The sequence below is a fragment of the Chelonoidis abingdonii genome, chromosome 8, assembly GCF_003597395.2.
Source record: "Chelonoidis abingdonii isolate Lonesome George chromosome 8, CheloAbing_2.0, whole genome shotgun sequence".
Taxonomy (NCBI): Eukaryota; Metazoa; Chordata; order Testudines; family Testudinidae; genus Chelonoidis; species Chelonoidis abingdonii.
The window spans coordinates 55,628,603-55,650,586 of record NC_133776.1 but is presented as its reverse complement, the minus strand read 5'-3'; the positions used below and the strand labels follow the sequence as shown (position 1 = coordinate 55,650,586).

General features: G+C 48.5%; 1 protein-coding gene across 4 annotated transcripts in view; it reads right to left on the bottom strand.

Annotated features, from left to right (window-relative positions):
* Positions 1 to 686: 686 nt before the first annotated feature.
* SLCO2A1 (solute carrier organic anion transporter family member 2A1) overlaps positions 687 to 21,984 on the bottom strand; it is a 114,598-nt gene continuing 93,300 nt past the window's right edge. For all 4 annotated transcript variants that reach the window (XM_032769803.2, XM_032769805.2, XM_075068622.1 and 1 more), the window contains exons 12-15: positions 5,631 to 5,800; positions 3,512 to 3,576; positions 2,711 to 2,831; positions 687 to 1,714 (exon numbers count right to left, since the gene is read on the bottom strand). In XM_032769803.2, the coding sequence (XP_032625694.1) occupies positions 1,594 to 1,714; positions 2,711 to 2,831; positions 3,512 to 3,576; positions 5,631 to 5,800 (477 nt within the window). In that variant the 3' untranslated portion in view covers positions 687 to 1,593. The remainder of the gene's footprint in view (positions 1,715 to 2,710; positions 2,832 to 3,511; positions 3,577 to 5,630; positions 5,801 to 21,984) is intronic.

Below are 21,984 nucleotides of genomic sequence, written 5' to 3'. Positions count from 1 at the left end.
TATTTCAGTTTGAGGTTTATTGAGTTAAGTTAAAGAGTAAACAGCTTTAACAACTCTTTGCATTAGCTTCCTCTGCCAGAGGTGTGAAACCGGAACGGCCAGAGGAGGGGTCCTGTATCTTCCAACACCAGGTTATTAAAACAGAACGTGAGTATTAACCAAAGTTTGACGCACATAATATTGTATTATCATATGTATCTCTTGAATAACTGTGATACAATTATAATTTTGTAATTCTGTTTTACCATTTATTATTTCATTGATTTGAATAAAAAAGTCTTTATGATGATATCTGTCTCAGTGTGAGCTTCCTGTCATACCCCCGAAGGTCCTTTTATAAACTCTGTGACACCTGATTCAGGATGAACTTTATCTTCTGATCAAACAAATTGGTGAGCCTAAACCCATACTAATTAATATCCATAATAATAATTATTAGTATTAATTTAATTAATTAATTAAAAATTAAATTAAGTTGCTAAATGAAATCAACACTACTAACACACCCCAAATCAGGCTACAAGGTGGGCCTGATCCTGTGAGGTGACGGGGCCTTCCCTTCCTATTGACTTCAGTGAAAGGTGCTGCTCAGCACCTCCCAGGATCTGAGCCCATCAGCACAACAAGCAGAGCCCACGGGAGAGGAAGGAGATCTCCCACAGGGCATTCAATGAAGCACCCGAGAGTAGTAAACATGGGTTTTATTTAAAAACATGACATTGCACAGTAAACTACTAGCACTAACTTCATACAGTTCATCTACCTGTGTCCACGCTGGCCTGTGTGTGAGGGGGAGGGGAAAAGATCTCTGAGCAGAGACTATACATTTCTTTGATACTAATGCCATGACTGGCCCCCACTCCCTCCTCTGGTCCCCCCACCAGGCCAGGCATTGTGTACATGGCACGGGATAGAATACATTGGACTGAAGCAAGCTCTTTCACAGACACAGTGGGTGGACAGGAATTTCTGGAGTGGTAGGACAGGGCTCTCGCTCCTTGTCCCCCTTCCCCAGCCTATACACACGGCTTTCGCAGCTGTAACAGATTTACCCCAAGTAGAATTTTTCCCACTTGCCATTCCTGCATGTTCAAAGTCTTCCAAGAGGATAGATGCTCTTGGGGCAGTCCAGGGGCTCCTCCCCATAGGCCAGACCCCTCTTCTATTTCTCCTTTGGAAAACGAAAAGAAAATCCCCTTTTCTTTGGGGATGCATGACGCTCTGCCAGAGAACACCTTACTCTCGGATCCTAAATGGGTTCTTAGCCACTGGCTCTTCATTTCCACATGTCCTGGGAAATCCACACTGGCACCTCTTGGGGGCACTTTGCTTTGTAACACTGATTGGCCATTTATGGTAAACGGTTGGCCCCCGAAAGCCCAGTTTGTTCTCCATTCCCCTCCTCGGAAGTGCAAAGATGTCTGGCCATGGTCTGCATAGCTGGGTTACAGAGCAATTTGCATTCTGGAGCTCAGAGATCAGCCGCTAATATGGAGTTGTTTTCTTACAAAATACAACTAAAAGACTAAGTACTGGTAGTAAATATGGATAGGCTAGGAAGGGTGAGCTCGTGGGTCCATTTGCAGGGCACGGCTAGACCAGGCCAGCTGCCTTCTCTTGTACATTGTATTCCTTGTTCTTCTTCACCCGCCAGTTGATGATGACTAGCAGCAGAATGCCAAGGAGTTTATACCCCATCTGGAGGCCTATGTATCTGGCAAGAGAAAGAAATAGAGAAAAAAAACAGTGTGAAACTGCCAGGAACAAACTCTGATCTGATGGGCCGGTCCCTGTGCTCGCTAAGGTGGCCCTGCTGCTCCCTTGGAATGAGCCCTGAGCTCTGCTGAACCTTTGGAGTCTGCAAGCTGACCGAGGAGAGGCAGTGCAGTGCCATAGCTAGGGTGCTTGCTTCCTGGCTCTGCCACTGAGTGCTGTGACCTTGGTGACTGCTGGCCCACCTGTTTGCCTCTCCCAACATTTGTGTGTTTAGCCTGGAAGCTCTTCAGTGCAGGGACTGTCTCTTGCATGGCCAGCACCTACAACAATTCTACCCCTATCTCCACGGTGGGCTTTCAGACTTCCTGGGACACCAACACCACCACTAACTGTTCAGCTCTGGGGGCTGCACTGGGGGCTCTGCGATGAGACCGGCGCTCTGTGGGCGAGAGAGGGGCCATCCTAACTCGGAGCCCTCTCCTAGCTACACTTTAACCTATCCTAAAAGAAAATCCCTCCAGCTAAAATATATCCCAGGCAGGAGACAGGTTACTTGCCTCACACCTAGTAACCCAGCGAGAGAGGAACATCTCTACACTGCTGAGGGGTAGGGTCTTTGGGTTATCCCACTATTTATAGTAGCGGTGTTTGGACCATGTTTGCACATGCCCTTCCTCTCCCACACTCTCCTCTCAATCCCCTCCTTTGGTCTGGTTTGCCTGCCCCCAAGTCCCTGGACTATCTTGAGCATGCAGCCAGTTGCCTGACAACCCCCCTGACATCTTTCTCAATCTTCCGAGCCAACTGAAAAGAGAAAAACTCTCAGGAACTCCCCTCCCAATGTCACCTTCTGCCACTGCTTGGCTGTCAAAATGGACCCCCCAGGACCTGGGGCTCTGATGGGAGTGAGAGCATATGGCTTCCTGACAATCACCGGCCTGACCCATTCCAAGCCGGGGATGAGCTTGTCCCCAGGAGAGCTGGCTCTGAGTACCTGCTACGAAGGAAGTCATTGTTGTAGTAGGCGCAGAATCCTCGCTTGCTGCATTGCTTATTCCAGTGGAGGCAGGACGAGTCAATGATGAGACCAAAGAGAGCTGGAGCAGGCAACCAGGCTGCCACGGCCAGGGGGAGAAGGGGAAGAAAGCATGTGAGACCAGCATCACACTCCTTGCCCCGCAATATAGACACAGCTGCCTGTTTCAATTTCCTCTCCTGTTTGCATGGAGGGTGTTTCCAGCCAGCCCTCAAACCCAGCCTGGCATCCTGCTTCCCCTGGGGGCAGGCCTGATGCTTTGCATCTGCTTTACCCCAGGTGGAACACTAGCCTGTTGCACACTAACTATCCAAGTGGACCCTGCTGCCATGTGTTAAACATTCCCTAGTGTGCTCTGATCTACTCCTGTGTCAAGTGGGTAGTTCAACGTGCACTACGGAACTCTTAGTGCACAGCAGTGGTGTACACAGCAAACAGCAGGAGCTAGATTTAGACCCTGGCTTGCTGCAAACTAAGTGTTTACCCAAACATGCACTTAGACAGTCAAAAGAAATGCTGTCCTCTCTCCAGTCCCCAGCTCAGACCTGCGCTATAACATTATATGATTTACACAGAATCATAGAATATCAGGATTGGAAGGGACCTCAGGAGGTCAAATAGTCCATCCCCCTGCTCAAAGCAGGACCAATCCCCAACTAAAACATTCCAGCCAGGGCTTTGTCAAGCCTGCTTGTTTCCTCCCAGTTTGTGCAATAATTGGTGGCTTGTATAGGGAGCTCGAGTCAGATGGACACTCACCTAACAGTCTCATCAGTAAGAATTGGACTCCAATAGCAAAGGACTTTTCATCCTGGTTCACCAACCTGTAGGGGAGAAGTTAGAGAAGATCAGATCCAAAAGTTGGACTCATCATTTTTGATGCATTGCCCTGTGTAGATAATGAACAGGTTGGAATCTGCATTCCAGTGGCTTGGGGCTCACCACATCTCATAGAATGTGCAAGGCTTAAAGATACAGTCAAGTCAGATTTCTCTTGATTTGAAAGATGTGGGGGAAAGCGATGTTTAAGTAATTCCTGAAGGAATGGGCCAGATTCAGAGAGGACGTCACTGGTGATTGGAGCTGGCCAGAAAATGGTAAGTATTTTCTGTGAAAAAAATCAAAAGAAAGGGGAAATATTTCCCCTTAAATATTTTGCAGAATTTTTCCAGTGAAAAACTGAAAATGAAGGGCTGAGAGAGGATCTGATTGCCCTATAAATTCATTAGTGGGGAAACACCAGGGAGGGAGAAGAGCTATTTAAGCTAAGAGACAATACTGGCACAAGAAAAAGTGGGTATAAGTGGCGGTGAGTACATTTAGGCTGGAAATGAGAAAGTTTCTGACCATCACAGGACTGAGGTTTTGGGATATTCTTCCAAAAGGAAGAGTGGAGGAAGCAACCTAACTAGCTTTAAGATGGAGCTTGATAAATATATGAAAACATTATATGACAGATTACACATCTGCGACAGTAGGTGACTGGACTGTGGTCTAAGAGGTTCCTTCCAGTTCCATGTTCTATGAAAACCCAAAACCTGTTGGATCTTGAAAACTGAAGTATTTCTGGTTTTCAAAAATCTCACCCCAAACAAACATTTTCCAGTTTTTGAAATATTGGTTGTTTTTGAAAACTGATTTTTTTTCCGTTTCTGTTTTTTCATAAACCCCCCTCAGAAAATGTCATTTGAAACAAAAAATGTTTGCAAAACTTGATTTAGAAACAAGGTGGTTTTCTTATTAGAAACCCGTTTCTAAGACAAAATTCTGCTCAGCTCGCTGGTGATGTAAGTCACTCCTTGGCGGTGGGTGGAAGGAACTGATGTGCTCAAGGACAGAAAGGGGAAGTAGCAGGAAAGGCAGCCAGCAGACAGGATGAAGGTAAAGAGTGGGAGGAGCTCCACAGCCTCTTGGTTGATTTTACTGTTGCATTTACTCAGTGGAATATAATTTACACCACCACTTACATCACATCTGAATTTGGCCCAATGACTTGGTATATTCAGATATCTAACGAGCAAGTTCCATTGGGGCCATGCAGCAATGTCACACCTTCCTTGCGCATATGAAGGACGCTATTCTTTTGGAAATCTGGGTCTCTGGCCAGGACTGGAGGAGGTAGGTGAGTTCTGACCTGGTGAAGAAAGTAGCTTTGGGCTGAAGAGCATGCAGCGGAGAGATTGGGATGAAGGGCAGATAAATGAGAAAGAGGCAAGGGCTGCTGCATTCAACCAGGAGGAAGAAGCTCTTGGGGAGCCCTGTGTCTTAAGGGGGTCCAAAAAGTTGGTGGATCTGGGTTGAGTTTAGTCTTAATTCACCTCTGATTGTGAGCCTAGGAAGATACAGGGCCAAATCCAAAACTGCCATAAATCCAGGTAGCTCCATTGATATCCCTTGATTCTGATATTGACTTTCATGGAGCTCAGCCAATCAACACCTGCTGAAGACCTGGCCCATACTTCCTGGCCTTTCTTTAAAAGACAACATACCAAACCCAGTCTCCTGGTTGCCTCTTGCCAGTAACAGACCTAGGCTGTGTGATCTATTCAACCGCATAAAGTCTAACTCTTTTGGAGCCCCCACCACACACAGACACTCACCCCACTAGCCGGAATAGCATCCCCAACTCCACATCCAGGAGACCACATCAGAGAAAGAGTTCCCCAACTGCCCTCCCCGAGCTCCAATTCAAAAGTCCATGTAGGGGTGTCTAAAACAGTCACAGACTATTATACATGGGCAAGGAGGGGGGTGTCACCCCAGGCAGTAAGGAATGAGGCAGCCACTGTGGAGAGATCGTAGATAAGGAGGAAATTTGCCAGTGCTTTGCATGTGATACTTCATATGAGGTCCCATGAAACTGAACTTTGTTGCTTACCGTAATACCATCATGTAGAGGGGATTGTGAGACAGGCAGGCTACCAGGGCAGCAAATGAGATGAGGAAAACAACAGGAAGGAGTAAATGGGAACAGCTGACCAGACAGGAACCTGTCTTTGCTGAGGACTGTCCATTCTTGGTGTGGATACAGGAGCAGTTCACATAGATCTGTTTAGGGCATTAAAAAAAAGACAGTAAAACATCTCCTGAGATCAGTGTATCTGGAGCAGAGTTTTCGAGACTCTAACCATCCCAGTTCTCTTCTCCCACCATGTTCTCCATGGAGTAATGGCACTGGCCTCAGTGGTAGGAGTGAGAAGAACATGACCAATAATAAAAAAATAATATTGTGAAGTCATCATTCAGTGCTTACTAGTGATGCTTGCTCAACAGGAACCTGGCCTAACCCAGGAAGAGCTAGATCACACACAGTTACCAAAAGTCCTACTGAAAAACAAAACACCTGAAAACATACCAAAATTTAGGCTATAAAACCATAAGAGTACAACAGTGCAGGCAGACCAGCAGAAAGGCAAGGGGCTAACCAATTTATTGCGTTCAGAGCAATATATATGATTGTGGGCAGATGGCGTATGTGTGCATGCGGTACAGGAAACTCATGACTCTCAGAGATAGACTACAGGCTCCGAAGGCCACAGTGGCTGAGGTGGAGGAGCATAGGCAGACAGAGGTTCAGGGAGGAGACTTTTAGATACATCATAGAGTGATTCCACCTCCTGTCTGACAGCCCCTGTGTGTCAAGGAAGATGAAAGTCACGGGCCAGGAAATCATAGAATCATAGAATAACAGGGTTGGAAGGGACCTCAGGAGGTCATCTAGTCCAACCCCCTGCTCAAAGCAGGACCAATCCCCAACTAAATCATCCCAGCCAGGGCTTTGTCAAGCCTGACCTTAAAAACCTCTAAGGAAGGAGATTCCACCACCTCCTTAGGTAAACATTTCAGTGGCTTCACTACTCTCTGAGGTGAAAATTTTTTCCCAATATCCAACCTAAACCTCCCCCACTTCACTTGAGACCATTACTCCTTCGTTTCGTCATCTCTTTTACCACTGGGAGGAACAGTCATTATAGATCCATCCCGCGCTTTCAGTGGTATTGAAAGCAGCTATGCAAATCCCCCTCATTTTTTCTCTTCTGCAGACTAAACGAATCCCAGTTCCCTCAGCTCTCCTTCATAAGTCATGTGTCCCCAGCCCCTACTATATTTTGTTGCTCCCTTCGCCTGAGTGGACCTGGTTCTCAGTTTTTCTCACATTCCTTCTTGTATGTTGGAGCCAGTTACTCCAGACGAGGCCTAACTCAATGTCGCAACTAGAGGCGGGAATATCACAAATTCCTCGACCCTCTGCTGGCAATGCTCCTACTTAAACGACGCAAAATCGCTCATTATGCCTTTTGCGCAACCAAAAGGCACACTGTGACTCATACCCCAGGGCTTTCTGCCAAACTGGGGGAAATAACCCAGGTCCTTTCTGCAGAACTGCGCTAGCCATCGAATCTCCTAGCTGACAGGTCAGGCCAATGGCTTCACGGAAATGACAGAAGGGCATATAGCCCCAGGTTAAGTAGGAACCCTTTTCCAGGGTAAGGTAACAGGGAAGGTTCCAGAACAATCAGGAGCTCTGGCACACACCATATTAGCAGACCAGGCTGATTAGAACACCTGCAGCACATCAAGAAGCTGCTAGAATCAATTAGGCAGGCTAATCAAGGCACCTGCATTAAAAAGGAGCTTCACTTCAGTTGTGGTGCGTGTGTGAGGGCTAGGAGGCAAAAGGCGCAAGGAGCTGAGAGTGAGAGGCGTGTTGCTGGCTGGGGACCGGAAGAGTACAGTGTTATCAAATACCAGGACGGAAGTCCTGTGGTGAGGATAAAGAAGATGTTTGGAGGAGGCCATGGGGAAGTAGCCCAGGGAGTTGTAGCTGTCATGCAGCTGTTACAGGAGGCACTATAGACAGCTACAATCCACAGGGCCCTGGGCTGGAGCCTGGAGTAGAGGGAGGGCCCGGGTTGCCCCCAAACCTCCTAACTCCTGATCAGACACAGGTGGAGTTGACCCAGACTGCGGGTTCCACCAGAGGGGAAGATCTCTGAGGTGAGCAAATCCGCCCATAAGCGCAGGACTCACCAAGGTAGAGGAGGAACTTTGTCACACTATCTGTAGCAGTGCATGGGATTCTTCCGTCCTAAGTGCAGGACTCTGCATTTGTCCTTGTTGAAGCTCATCAGATTTCTTTTGGCCCAATCCTCTAATTTGTCTAGCTCCCTCTGTATGCTATCCCTACCCTCCAGTGTATCTACCACTCCTTCCAGTTTAGTGTCATCTGCAAACTTGCTGAGGGTGCAGTCCATGCCATCCTCCAGATAATTAATGAAGATATTGAACAAAACCTGCCCCAGGATTGACCCTTGGGGCACTCCGCTTTATACCAGCTGCCAACTAGACATGCAGCCATTGATCACTATCCATTGAGCCCAAGGATCTAGCCAGCTTTCTATCCACCTTATAGTACACTCATCCAGCCCATACTTCTTTAACTTGCCGGCAAGATCATCAAGCTGGAGTGGAGGGACATGATCCCACAGTTGAGACTCACCTTCCGGATGATGTCATGTTATCTTCTTGCACCGAGGATATTCCTCCAAGGCATGGAACCCAGTTACTGAGACGAGACAGGCCATAATAGTAGCAGAAACAATTATTAGAGCCATAGATAGTTGGATTTGTGATGACCAGGAGAATGACATGATGAACTGCCTATCGGATGTGAAAGTAATGGATCTCATGAGACATCTAGATAACTTTATAGGTAGTCTGGGGAAGAGCCAGTGGTCATGGTACATGTAGGTACCAATGACATTGGGAAAGGCAGGAGAGAGGACCTGGAGGCCAAATTTAGGCTGTTAGGTAAGAGATTAAAGTCCAAGACCTCCCTGGTAGCATTCTCTGAAATGCTTCCAGTTCCACATGCAGAGTCAGTAAAAAAGGCAGAACTGCAAAGTCTAAATGCATGGATAAGACAATGGTGTAGGGTAGAAGGATTTAGGTTTATTAGGAACTGGGGACCTTTCTAGGAAGGAGCAGCCTCTATAGGAAGGATGGTCTCTACCTGAACCAAAATGGAACCAGATTGCTGGCATGTAAAATTAAAAAGGTCGTGGAGAATTTTTTAAGCTAAGGGCTAGGGCAAGTGGACAGGTGCAGAGGAGCACCCGGTTCAAGCGGAGACATCCCTCAGGGATGAATTCATTAAATGGGAACTCCATAGCCTAGTAAAGAGGATAGGAGAGAAGATGGCAAAGTACAGGTGGGAGCTGGTGAGGAACAGTCATATGTAGAAGAATCCATTTCAATATAACCAAATGAATATTGATAAAACATACAAGTGCTTATATACAAATGTGAGAAGTCTACATACTAAGATGAGTAAACTAGAGTGCCTAACATTAAATGAGGATATTGCTACAACACGAACCATGGAAACTTGGTGGAATGAAGATAATCAATGGGACACAGTAATATTAGGGTATAAAATATATAGGAATAACAGAGTAGGTTACTGTGATGGGGGAGTGGCACTATATGTTAAAACTGCTGTGACGGACCCAGACCAGTGGGGTACAGGAGTCTGGTAGAGGGCAAATATACTGGTCACTGGGTGAGTAGTTTTCTGTTCCCTGAGTGACCAGAGTAGGAAGAAAGGTAGGTAACAATAACTAACAGCTAAGAAACAGGAAAAAAACTGTCTAACTACAGGTATTTTAAGATGGGAAGGAAATATAAGAGAGTCTGCTGAGCTCCGTCTCAAGCCGGGGTCGGTAGAGAAGGAACTGAGGGTACCGGCCACACATGCTCTCTAGTAATATACTCAGAGTGAGTGATAGGTTCTAAGCATGCGTGGCTGGTAGGAGTACTGCTGTAAAAAATCTCCGATCAAAGGCGCAGGGGCGCACCGACACCTAGAGTGGAGCACCCACAGGGACATCTAGAGTGGAGCATCCACAGGGACATCTCTTGAAGAAGAACCATAGTATTAATTAATTAAGGAGACAGAGATGGCCATTCCTACTGGGCTGTTTGCCTGTTGCTTAAAAGAAATCCTTCCTTGCAGGTAGCCAAGAAGTGGGAGGGGAGAGGGGGGGAATGGTGCTGAGCTTTTTCGCATTTGGCTAGCAGGAATCTTCCCTGCTACCAGCCATGCGGTGGGGGGAGAGGTAAAGCGATCATCCCAGAGAATTGGATGGGGGGTGGTTTCTGCTGCTGCATGTTAACAGGAAAGAATCAGCACTGAACGGGATTTGCTTGGTATTTGGGAAAGGAGGGAACTGTGTATATGAAGGCTGCAGAAGCAGAAAGACAATGGCTTACCATGGACACATGCAAGCTGAATTCTGCTGCCCGGACCTGCATCTGTGAGATCTCTAACACCAGAGCCACAGGCACTCAATATTAAGATGCAAAATGCGACCTTGTAGTGAAATCACATGTGCTATGTAAGGTGAATAGTGTTGTTCACCGTGAAAGAGTATAAGCATCGTTCTGTAAAATGTATCTTTTAAAATACTTCTGTCCCTTTTTTCCTTCCACCATGCAGCTGCAAATTTTTCAAGCCTCCCTACTCCATCCCGAAGGCTATCTCAGATAAGGTGGTGGAAAAAAAAGACGTGAGACGAAATGTTCTCAGAAATCATGGAAGTGATCCGCAATGGAAGAGCTCATCTGAATGAGTGGAAGGACGTGGTTTCAAATTACAGGAAAGATGCCAGTGAATGTGAGGGCAGGGAGGGACGAACGTGAGGATAGGAGGGACGAACGTGAAGAGAGGAGGGATGCTCGAGATGAGAGGTGGTGGCAGGTAGATCAGAGGTGTAGGCAGGAAGATCAGCGGTGGCGGGATGCAATGCTGGGGCTGCTGCGTGATCAAACTGAAATCCTCCGACGTCTGGTGGAGCTTCAGGAACAGCAGCAGGGTCACAGAGTGCTGCTGCAGCCCCTGTGTAACCACCTTCATTCCTCACCATGTTTCATATCTTCCTCACCCAGACGTGTAAGAACGCTTGGGGGAAGGCTTTGTGCACCTGCCCACTCCACCCCCGTGGACAGCCCAACCAAAAGGCTGTCATTACTTTGAAAATTTTTAGTGGTCTTTTCCTTCCCTCCTATCCTCCTCCCAAACCACACCCGGGCTACCTTGTCAGTTCTCTCCCTCTTTTTATAATGACTTTTTAATAAAGAATACATGATTTTTAAATGTGAGTGACTTTATTTCCTTAAACAAGCTGTAATCGAAGTGGGAAGGTGGGTTGCTTACAGGGAATGAGTCAATCAAGAGGGGGGTTGATCAAGGGGAAACAAACACAGCAGTCACACCGTCCCCTGGCCCGTGATGAAACTTGTTTTCAAAGCTTCTCTGATGCGCAGTGCTTCCTGGTCTGCTCTTCTAATCGCCCTGGTGTCTGGCTGCGCGTAATCAGCGGCCAGGCATGCGTAAGGGCACTTTCATGGAACTTTGTGACTTGCTTTCCCTGCCCCTGAAATGCCAGAATACCAAGTGAGTGCAGCCTCACAGTTGAGAAGCGAGTGGCAATAGCCCTCTGGAAGAGCCGTGTCACACGCCATGAGCAACGGGTGCGCCTCACCTTCCTGCGAATGCATGAAGCTGGTCGTGTGACCAATTGGGTGCGGAGGAGGGAGGGTAAAGGACAAATCGAGCGGGGGAGTACGGCGGTGGCGTAGGCTGGGACAGTGCAAGTATGCTGCGCAAGCACTCATGCCTGCTAGAACACCAGTTGGCACCGATCGCTCTCCTGACGCAAAACACGGCTCCATCCCTGGATGGCGGGTAGGCCGGGTCTCTCTGCAAGGGCGCTTCGCAGGAGAACGGATGCCACTGAGCCTGGCTGTCTTGTGATGGAGAGTATCGGCGGCCAAGCTGCCGCAGCTAGCAGGCCAGGCACGTGTCTGTAGGTGCTAGTGGCATGGCTTTGTTGCAACCTCGGCGGCAATGTTCAGCCGTAATCCAGACCCAGTGGACCTGTGGGCGCGAAGAGATGGGAGCCCAGCCACAACGATATTCGCCAACGGCAGTAGTCATTAGCACCCACCCCCCAGCCTGAAGAGCGAGGCCCGCACAGCCAGGGAGACACCCCCGAATGAGGTGAGCCGAACAACTCACCATCTGTGTCCGGCAAAGGCCTGCAAGAGTCGGTACTATTCCAGAATACGGAAGACGACGGATGCCGTCTGTGCCAGACGGTGGAATATTCAACAAATGTCACTGGCGAGGTCACCCACAAGACTGGGCACCCTGTGACACATTTTCACCAGACAACCCAACTAGCTCACTTAGACTACCCCATGGATCTCAAAGCATTTTCACCAAAGGGATCAGGATCATTAGTCCCCACGTACAGAAGGAGGCCAGGAAGTGGCGGACTTATGCGCGCAGCGGTCACGCGAGAGTTAACCATGACTCTATGGACTTTTTTACATCTCACTAGCGACTGCTGCAACGTGCCGGTCCTTACAGAAGGAAGCCCTCGTCAGGCCAGGAACTCGGACTAAGATGCAGCCCATACCTGCTGCTAAGCCCTGTTTCTCATCATCATACCCCACCACAGGTGGCGATTTCATCGAGTCACAGGGAGTTGAGCTTAAATACTGGTGATACATTTTTCCCAGCCAATGCTGATGTCCACATAACTATGGCTGGGGGGAGCGCTTTGAATTCATGCCTCGTAGTTATCACTGGGGGAACTCAGCTACTCCTTGATGGCCCAACACGCCCCTTCCAACAATAAAGTGTTAAATGTTAGGCGTCGCCAAGGATAACCCAGGCTACGCTCACGCCCTGGCACGGCCTCACAATGACTCACGTGCTACAGGAGGCTGCTAGGCGTGAGATTGCCCACATCTAACAGAGGACACGGTTGGGGAGCGAAAGCGTTGGCCATATGCGGCGAGCGCAAATGTTGAGTCTCATTAATTCAAGTGACATGTGATTGGTCTGCTGGAGCATTCTGGTCCTTTCACACACCGGCGCAGTGGCACCCATTGCTTTATATCTACCACACACACGAGCTCACACCACACAGTCACGGCCTGCCGAGGTAGAACGGCACTTATTCAGCCGGCAGACTCACCCAATAGTCCAGCACAACGAGTTGTTAACATTGCTGCCACTCCGCTAGCTCTGCAGCCGTCGCCTCATACAAGAGCCACACATACGGTCTCCCCGATTGGAGACGGTGCCGTTCGAGATAAGACAATGTAAGCAGGGGAGCAAGGCAAGCCTGGGATAAGAGGCGCACGTGGAGGCCTCCTGCACCGGCTATAATCACAACTGGTCCGTCTGTATGGCACCGTCTGCAGCCAGAACAACCCCTAGCCCGCAGCGCCATTTCAAGCCTGTTTGAATAAAGAAGCAGGAGCTCCAAGCCCTGAGCAAGTCGAGGCTAGGCAACGTCAATCAGAAGCAAGGCTGTATGGCAAGATCGAGAGTCTATCCTAGTCGATGCATCAAGGACGCACAGAGGGAGCCGCTCGGTAGTGAGTCGAACCTGCGTGTAGAATTGTATTCTGGCGTCTTCCTGTCCCGGTAAGAACAGCGAGCACCGCCGTGTAGGCGCGTTATGATTCTGGGTGCACCGGTACATGTCCCGTAAGAGAGGGTCCTTATACCCACGCTTGTGGAGGGCGCCGAGCAGGGGTTTGGAGGGACTGGGAGTGTCCAAGACTTTGGGTTCTGTCCAGTCACGAGCTAGCACAGATCCGTTTGTTTTAAGGAATAAAGATCACTCGACCAAGATCAGGGCCCCATCACACGCACTCTAGGTTACGACAAAGTCCGAGTGTAATTCTACTTACAGACCTTTAAACAAGCGACCAACAAATGATACAGCACCAAGAGTGGAAGACTGACAAAGGTAGCCCGGGTTGTTTGGGAGGAGGATAGGAGGGAAGAAAAAGACCACTAAAAATTTATCAAAGTAATGCACCCCTAGCGCTCATTGCCTTTGTGGCCTTGCAATGTTGTGCATGGCTGGCTTGCACGACGTGGGGTCGGAGGTGGAGTGGACGAGCATAGCATCAGAAGCAGCTCTACCCCAAAGCGTTACTTACGAGCGGCGGAAGTGAGGAAAAGCAGCGCCTGAAACATGGGTAGAAGGTCAAAGGGTAGGAAGGCCGTGCAGGGGTTACAACAGGGGCTGAGCAGCAACCCATCCAGCGTCCCTGGCCCACACGGTCACGCTGCTGAGTGTGTCTCCGGACAAGCCCCACACAGGGCCACATCGATCGGAAGGGACCTGTGTCCAGGTTCTGTGTCGCACTCAACCGCCACAGCGTGGCGTAGGCACAGTCACTATAACTATCAGCCGTAGTCGCGCCGCCTGCGAGGACGTGAGTAGAGAGCACTAGCCGAGGCTAGATTCTCTGTGCCCTGCTCAAGGCCCCGCTGTGAATCACCCCCCACATCCCCGAGCCTGCATGGGGGTCCATCCCGGTCCCTCTGTGGAGCCGCTTTAGAGGACCATATCCAAAGCGGGATCGGGGATAGTAGGCTGAGTGCTGCGCGCTAGACTTCCCTTTGGCTCCACCCGGTGGGGGGTGGACCTGAGTTGTGTGGTAGTTCACATCATCCGGAGGACGCGTATGCGTGTCAAGGCCTGCCATTGCTCGCTCACTCGACGTTGTCTGTGTTCGGCCTCGCGGGTCTAGCCGCCTGTGGTACGGATGACGAGTGCCTGGTTGTGAATGGGGAGGAAGCTGGCTGTTGCATATAATCGCGTTAGGCTAACAAAGAACAGAGTCATCCGACCCCATCTGCAGTCCGGAGACCAATTACGGCACTTCTACACTCTATGGCATACACTTATTTATTGGAGAAATTTAGCACATACTCTGAAATGGCTGCCCATTTCTGGCCCTTTGGGCCTGTTCACCACTCATTGCGAGAGCGCACGCTATTGCCCGCTCCGCTGTAGCTGTGTCCACGGCCGAGAGCCAAGCATTCCAAAGACCTTCTTCTTCAAACTGGAAATGTGACTTATATCGCAAGGGGAAAATGCGCTCAACAACACTACTGCCTCTCTCCCATCTTCCACCTGCAACAGCACAGATTCATTCACGCCGAGAAGGACGATGGTTTTCTCAGTTCTGTGCGACAGTGCGGCATAAAGACCTCATCAATCTGGGATCAGCCTGGCCTTCTCGGCTTCAGCTGGGTGAGATCGGTTACTTACGCTTCTACCACAATCCTTCACCTACTCTCCTGGAGAGACTCCAGTTCCTCACGAGAGAGAAGTGGCAGGGCGAAGATACGGTGAAGCGTCTATAATCGATACACAATCGACACCAGCACTGAAATCATTGAGGACAGGAGAAAAAGGGAACAAGGGAGAGCTTAGGAGAGGGTCTATAATAAGCAAAGTCAGGTACTATACTATCACACTGAGAGAAGGCGTGATGCTTTGTCCTAAACTCATGTCTATCACTAAACACTGTGCTACACCAACACTACTAACAATTGACAGCGAATTCAGAAAGCCTCTCACGAGGTGCAGTATTTATTCACTTTACACACCGATCGCACGTGCTTTTTGGAGCACTCTTCAAACTATTTCGAGCTGCGGTCGTCTACTGGATAGTGTTATGAGATTCCTCGAACTGCGACGATCAGCAGGTCTCCGGCTGCACCCAGATATTTGCACTGGTAATTTTACGTGCCATTGGGCTTCACTGTGCGCTAGTACCAAGCCTGTTCTAGACAGGTTACTCAGTACGAACGAACTTTTCTATCCTTACTCATCCTACAGTGTACACAAACCTTCCTCAAAGTATACCAATGCAAAAATCACACTTCATGTTTATTCGATATGTTCCTTCCCCTGTTCCAGCTCTCCGCCAATCGACACAGACACGACACCCACCTACTACTTTGCAACTCACTCCATCAATTTCATACTGAGGGATCAGTGAGTCTTGTCTATGATACCTTCTCCCCAATCTACAATGCTATGTGGCTTGTTGCTAGTGTGATACTATGGTCCTGAGCGCTATACGTCCATCCAGTGCTCGATACACGATACTTTCCTGGCCTCAGACACCGTGAGCCCCCCCTCATCCAGCCGTCACACCACTTATGCGCTACTCGCACAGCCTGAGGGCGTATAGAGGATCAAGTCTTCCATGGAGATAAGGCCGAGAACTAGTGCACATCTCATCCGCGTCAGTAGGACCACTGTAACAATCAAGTATGTCTTCCCTTTAAGCTATTTAATACTACTGGTTTCTTCCATGAACCATCTATACGAGATGTCCTCTTGGTAGCCTACACAGCTTGCTTAAGACAGTCCCTGGTTGCTGCCTACGCTATGGATGCTACCCCAGGCCGCCCCGGCGACCTTTGGATCCCCAGATCCTTTCCCAGTCCTGGAGAAGGCATTACGACGCAAACCCTGATGACAGATACTTCTTGTTTCGATCTATGCACCCGACTCTTCCTTAGTTCCCAACATAGCGACACAGGGCTTTGAGGAGACACATATCTCTACAACTCGAGTAATATACTAAGACAGCCCTCGTGGGGCGGGCCGCGCACCACTCCCACGGTCTTCTATTCATCTTGGTAATCCTGAGACGAACGGCTTGAGATGAGCGGACGAAGCTCGCAGACTCTCCATACCACAGGTTGTCATTCCATCTTATACACACACTGACCTACTAAAAACCTCAGAAGAGAGATCCTCTTTTCCAGGAAGTGATTAATAACATCGCATTTTGCAGACGTGTATATGGCTTATATGCTGTTTACCGCTTTCAGCCATTCGTTTCAGCTACTTAACTTGCGTCTACTTCTCAGGGACACATCGAAAAACTATCACTCCACCTCTGCATGAGCCAGCTTATATTGAGCTTGTGCCAGCTCTATAACCTATAGACGAGTCTTCCGTGAGACCTGCAATCTATTCTGTGTTCTGGTGTCCCACGGCCTGCACAGCGACTAGTTATAAATCTAGACACTATCTCCGTCTGCGCATCCAGACAGTAACTACGTCTGTCTCTGAGTTCACTAGAGTCACTCTTGGAGTAGCCACATTAAATATGACTGTTGTTCAGACATTTGATGTATCCTTCAATTCCACCAAGTTCATGAGGCGTGTGTATAAGCAATTATCCGTCCATCTGTCTCATTGTAAGTCTGAGAGTTCCGCAAAGACATCTCATAGTTGAAAACTGCCATACGTAGTAACTGCACGCGACTTTTCTCGCTACGAGTAATACCCAGTACAATTAAAGCGCTATTGGTGATGTTTCACCAATTGATTTGCCGCTTCATGTGGGTGGAGGTATTTGATAGAGTGGAGTACGGTCGATCATTAGAAGTGAATCATGTCATCAGGCGCAACCGCACAAACGTGATTTACTTCCTGAGCTCTACTTCCTTCTAGGATCTACTCTCTCTCAGGAGTACCAAACACTAGGAATCAGCACGGACTGAGATGCGCGCATTTGAATGATGACTTCACATAGCCACTGAAGATGTCTCTGCGAAGCTTGAACGCGAAGGATGCTGCATGTTTGTCACCATAAGTCCTCACCTCATCCGCGCTGTCGCGGGTACGCCCTTATCAGTTACCCAAAAATCTACTCGTGCAACCGACTTTCCTAGTTCTAACCACATTCAAGTGCAAGCATACGTTTGATTTCCATTGGATCATGCTATTGAGGGTGCAGAGACCATCCTTCCTATAGAGGCTCTCCTTCCTAGAAAGGTCCCCAGTTCCTAATAAAACCTAAATCCTCTTCAACCCTAGCGAGCCAGTATTGTAACGTTATAGCCATGGTCGACTCTTCCATCTTCCGCAGTTCCTAGCCTTTTCTCTCTACACTACTCGGCAGTCTGTGGCACGGCATATGTCCATCTAGAGGAAGCACCCGAAGATGCCGTTCCTCTAGTAACATTTAATCTCTTACCTGTACCAGCCTTAAATTCTTGCGAGTCCTCCAGGTCCTCTCCTCACTCATCCCATGGTACATCACGATGTTAATTGTGAGGTACATGTAGTTCACTAGACACCTATGACCCAAGGCAGACGAGCTGCTCCCCAGACTACACTACTAGAAGTGTACATACTAGATGTCCATGCACCGATCCAATTACTTCAACACCGAATTAGCCGGTACCTCATGTCTAATATGCAACAAGTATTTTTGGGATGAGCTATTGACCTCATGCAACAAGCAAAAGCGAGAGCGAGCGAGCTGAGAGGATCCACTAGAGACCCTTTCGTGGAGCGCTACTATTATGTCCTTAAGCAGAGCGGGAATCTCAGAAAGAGCTACGAAGTGAGTACCGAAGTGCCTGGAGGAATATCTCTTGCGGTGCGAAAAATAACATGGACATCATCCGGAACGGTGAGCTTCTACACTGGGATCATGTCCCTCCACTCCGCTTGATGATCTTGCCGGCATTAAAGAAGTAATGGGGCTGGATGAGTGTACTATAAGGTGGATAGGAGAAAGCTGGCTAGAGGTCCGACTCAATGGATAAAGTGACAATGGCAATGCATGTTCTAGTTGGGCGAGCTGGTAAATAAGCGGTAGCCCCAAGGGCAATCCTGGGCAGGGTTTTGTTCAAATATCTTCATTAATTATTCCTGGGAGTATATGCATGGACTGCACCCCCAGCAAGAGTTGCAGAGACGAACTAACTGAAGGAGTGTAGATACACTGGAGGGTAGCGATAGCATACAGAGGGAGCTAGACAATTAGAGATGGCAAAAGAAATCTGATGAGTTCAACAAGGACAAATGCAGAGGTCTGCACTAGACGGAGAATCCCATGCACTGCTACAGATACCCTAGAAGCCAAGGCGCCGCTCCTCTATCTGGTGAGTCCCGCGCTTATGGGCGGAAATTTGCTCACCTAGAGATCTTCCCCCTCTGGTGGATACCGCAGTCCTGGTCAACTCCACTGTGTCCTATCAAGAATAGGGGAGGTTTGGGGCAACCGGGCCCTCCCTCTACTTCCAGGCCCACCCGGGCCCTGTGGATTGTAGCTGTCTAATAGTGCCTCCTGTAACAGCTGCATGACGCTTACACTCCCTGGGCTACTTCCCCATGGCCTCCTCCAACATCTTCTTTATCCTCACCACAGGACTTCCGTCCTGGTATTTGATAACACTGTACTCTTCCGGTCCCCAGCCAGCAACACGCCTCTCACTCTCAGCTCCTTGCGCCTTTTGCCTCCTAGCCCTCACACACGCACCACAACTGAAGTGAAGCTCCTTTTTAATGCAGGTGCCTTGATTAGCCTGCCTTAATGTGATTCTAGCAGCTTCTTGATGGCTGCAGGTGTTCTAATCAGCCCCTGTCTGCTTAATTGTTTCCAGAAAGCTCCTGATTGTTCTGGAACCTTCCCTGTTACCTTACCCTGGAAAAGTGTTCTACTTAACCTGGGGCTATTAATTTGCCTTCTGTCACTTTCCTGAAGCCATTGGCCTGACCCTGCTCACGCAGGGATCGACATGGCTAGCAGCAGTTCTGCAGGAAAGGACTAGGGTTACAAGTGGACAGAAGCTGGATATGAGTCGACCAGTGTGCCTTTGTTGCCAAAAGGCTAATAGCATTTTGCGTCTTATAAGTAGGAGCATTGCCAGCAGATCGAGGAATGTGATCATTCCCCTCTAGTTCGACATTGGTAGGCCTCGTCTGGAGTACTGGCCCAACTACAAGAAGGATGTGGAAAACTGGGAAAGAGTCCAGGGAAGGGCAACAAAATGATTAGAGGGGCTTGGGGACACATGACTTATGAGAGAAGCTGAGGGAACTGGGATGTTAGTCTGCAGAAGAGAAGAATGAGGGGGATTTGATAGCTGCTTTCATACCTGAAAGGCGGATGGATCTAGACTGTTCCTCCCAGTGGTAAAAGAGATGACGAAACAAAGGAGTAATGGTCTCAAGTGAAGTGGGGGAGGTTTAGGTTGGATATTGGGAAAAAATTTTCACCTCAGAGAGTAGTGAAGCCACTGAAATGTTTACCTAAGGAGGTGGTGGAAGCCGCCTTCTCTTAGAGGTTTATAAGTCAGGCTTGACAAGACCCTGGCTGGGATGATTAGTTGGGATTGGTCCTGCTGAGGGCAGGGGGCCATGTGGACTAGAATGACCCCTGAGTCCCTTCAACCCTGTTATTCTATGATTCTATGATTTCCTGGACCGTACCCTTCATCTTCCTACACACAGGGGCTGTCAGAGCAGGAGGTGGAATCACTCTAAATGATGTATCTAAAAGTCTCTCCTGAACCCTGTCTGCCTAATGGCTCCTCCACCTCAGGCCAACTGTGGGCCTCGGAGACGTAGTCTATCTCTGAGAGTCATGAAGTTTCCTGTAACCGCAATCACACATACGCCATCTGCCCCACAATCATGATATATTGCTGCTGACGCAATAAATTTGTTGCCCTTGCCTCTGCTGTCCTGCCTGCCTGTTGTACTCTTATGGTTTTGATAGCTAATTTTTGGTATGTTTCAGTGTTGTGTTGTCAGTAGGACCTTTGGGGTAACTGTGTGATCTAGCCTCCTGGGTTGCCAGGGTTGCCTGTTGAGGCAAGCATCCACTAGTAACACTGAATATGAACTTTCACAATATTAATGTTTTTTATATTGGTCATAGTCTTCTTCACTCCTACCACTGAGCCGTCCATTACTCGCATGGAAACATGGTGAGAAGAACTTGGGGATGGGTAGGAAGTCTCGAAAACTCCTGCTCCAGATACACTGATCCGTAACAGGACGATGTTACTGTCTTTTTTTTAATGCCCTAAAACAGATCTATGTGACTGCCTCCTGTAGATCCACACCAAAAGAAGGACAGTCCTCAGCAAAGACAGGTTCCTGTCTGGTCAGCTGTTCCCATTACTCCTTCCCTGTGTTTTCCTCAATCTCATTTGCCTTGCCGGTCTGGTAGCCTGCCTGTCTCACAATCCCCTCTAACATGATGGTATTAGCGGTAAAGCACAGTAACAGTTTCATGGACCTCATATAAAGTACTCACATGCAAAGCACTGCAATTTCCTCCTATGCTATCGATCTCTCCACAGTTGGCTGCCTCATTGCCTGTACTGGCTGGGGTGACACCCCTCCCTTGCCCATGTATAATAGCTGGTGACTGTTTTTAGACACCCCTACATGGACTTTTGAATTGGAGCTCGGGGAGGGCAGTTGGGAACTCTTGTCTCTGATGTGGTCTCTCTGGATTGGGTTGGGGTATGCTAATTCCGGCTAGTGGGGTGAGTGTCTGTGTGTGTGGGGCTCAAGAGTTAGACTTTAAGCGGTTTGAAATAGATCACACAGCCTAGGTTGTACTGGCAAGAGCAACCAGGAGACTGGGGGTTTGGGGTATGTTGTCCTTTTAAAAGAGAAGGCCAGGCAAGTAGGCCAGGTCTTCAGCAGGTGTTGATTGGGCCCTGAGCTTCCATGAAAGGTCAAATTATCAATCAAGGAATATCAATAGGAGCTATAACCTGGACGAATCTATGAGTTTTAGGCCTATTTGAAAGCCCTGTAATCTTCCTAGGCGCCACAATCAAGGTGAATAAGATGCAACGAGGCTCAAACGGCAGACGCGCGACTGTAGACGCGTTTGACCGCCGTATGACTATCTATGCGCGTCACCAAGAGCTTCTCCTGCGAGAGCGAGCGGCAGAATCTTCGAGAACAGTGTGTGATCAGTCACCGTTACTCACCATCAAGTGCATGCTGCTTCAGCCCAAAGCTATGTCTCATAACCAGGTCAGAACCACCTACCTCCTCCAGTCCTGGCCAGAAGACCCAGATTTCCAAAAGAATAGCGTCCTTAATATGCGCAAGGAAGGTGTGACATTGCTGCCATGGCCCCATGGAACTTGCTCGTGATATCTGAATATACCAGTTCATTGGGCGCAAAATTCAGATGTGTATTAAGTGGATGGTGTAAATTATATTCCACTGAGTAAATGCAACGTAAAATCAACGCAAAGAGGCTGGGAGCGTCCTCACCACTCCTTTACCTTCATCCTGTCGGCTGGCTGCCTTTCTGCTGACTTCCCCTGTTCGTCCTTGAGCACAAGCAGTCCTTCCACCACCGCCAAACGGAGTGACTTACATCAGCCAGCGAGCTGAGCAGAATTTTGTCTTAAAACGGGTTTTTCTAATAAGAAAACACCTTGATTTATAAATCAAAGTTTTGCAAACATTTTTTGTTTTCAAATGACATTTTCTGAGGGGGGTCTATGAAAAAGAACAGAAAACGGAAAAAAGAATCCGTTTTCAAAAAAACAACAAGATGAG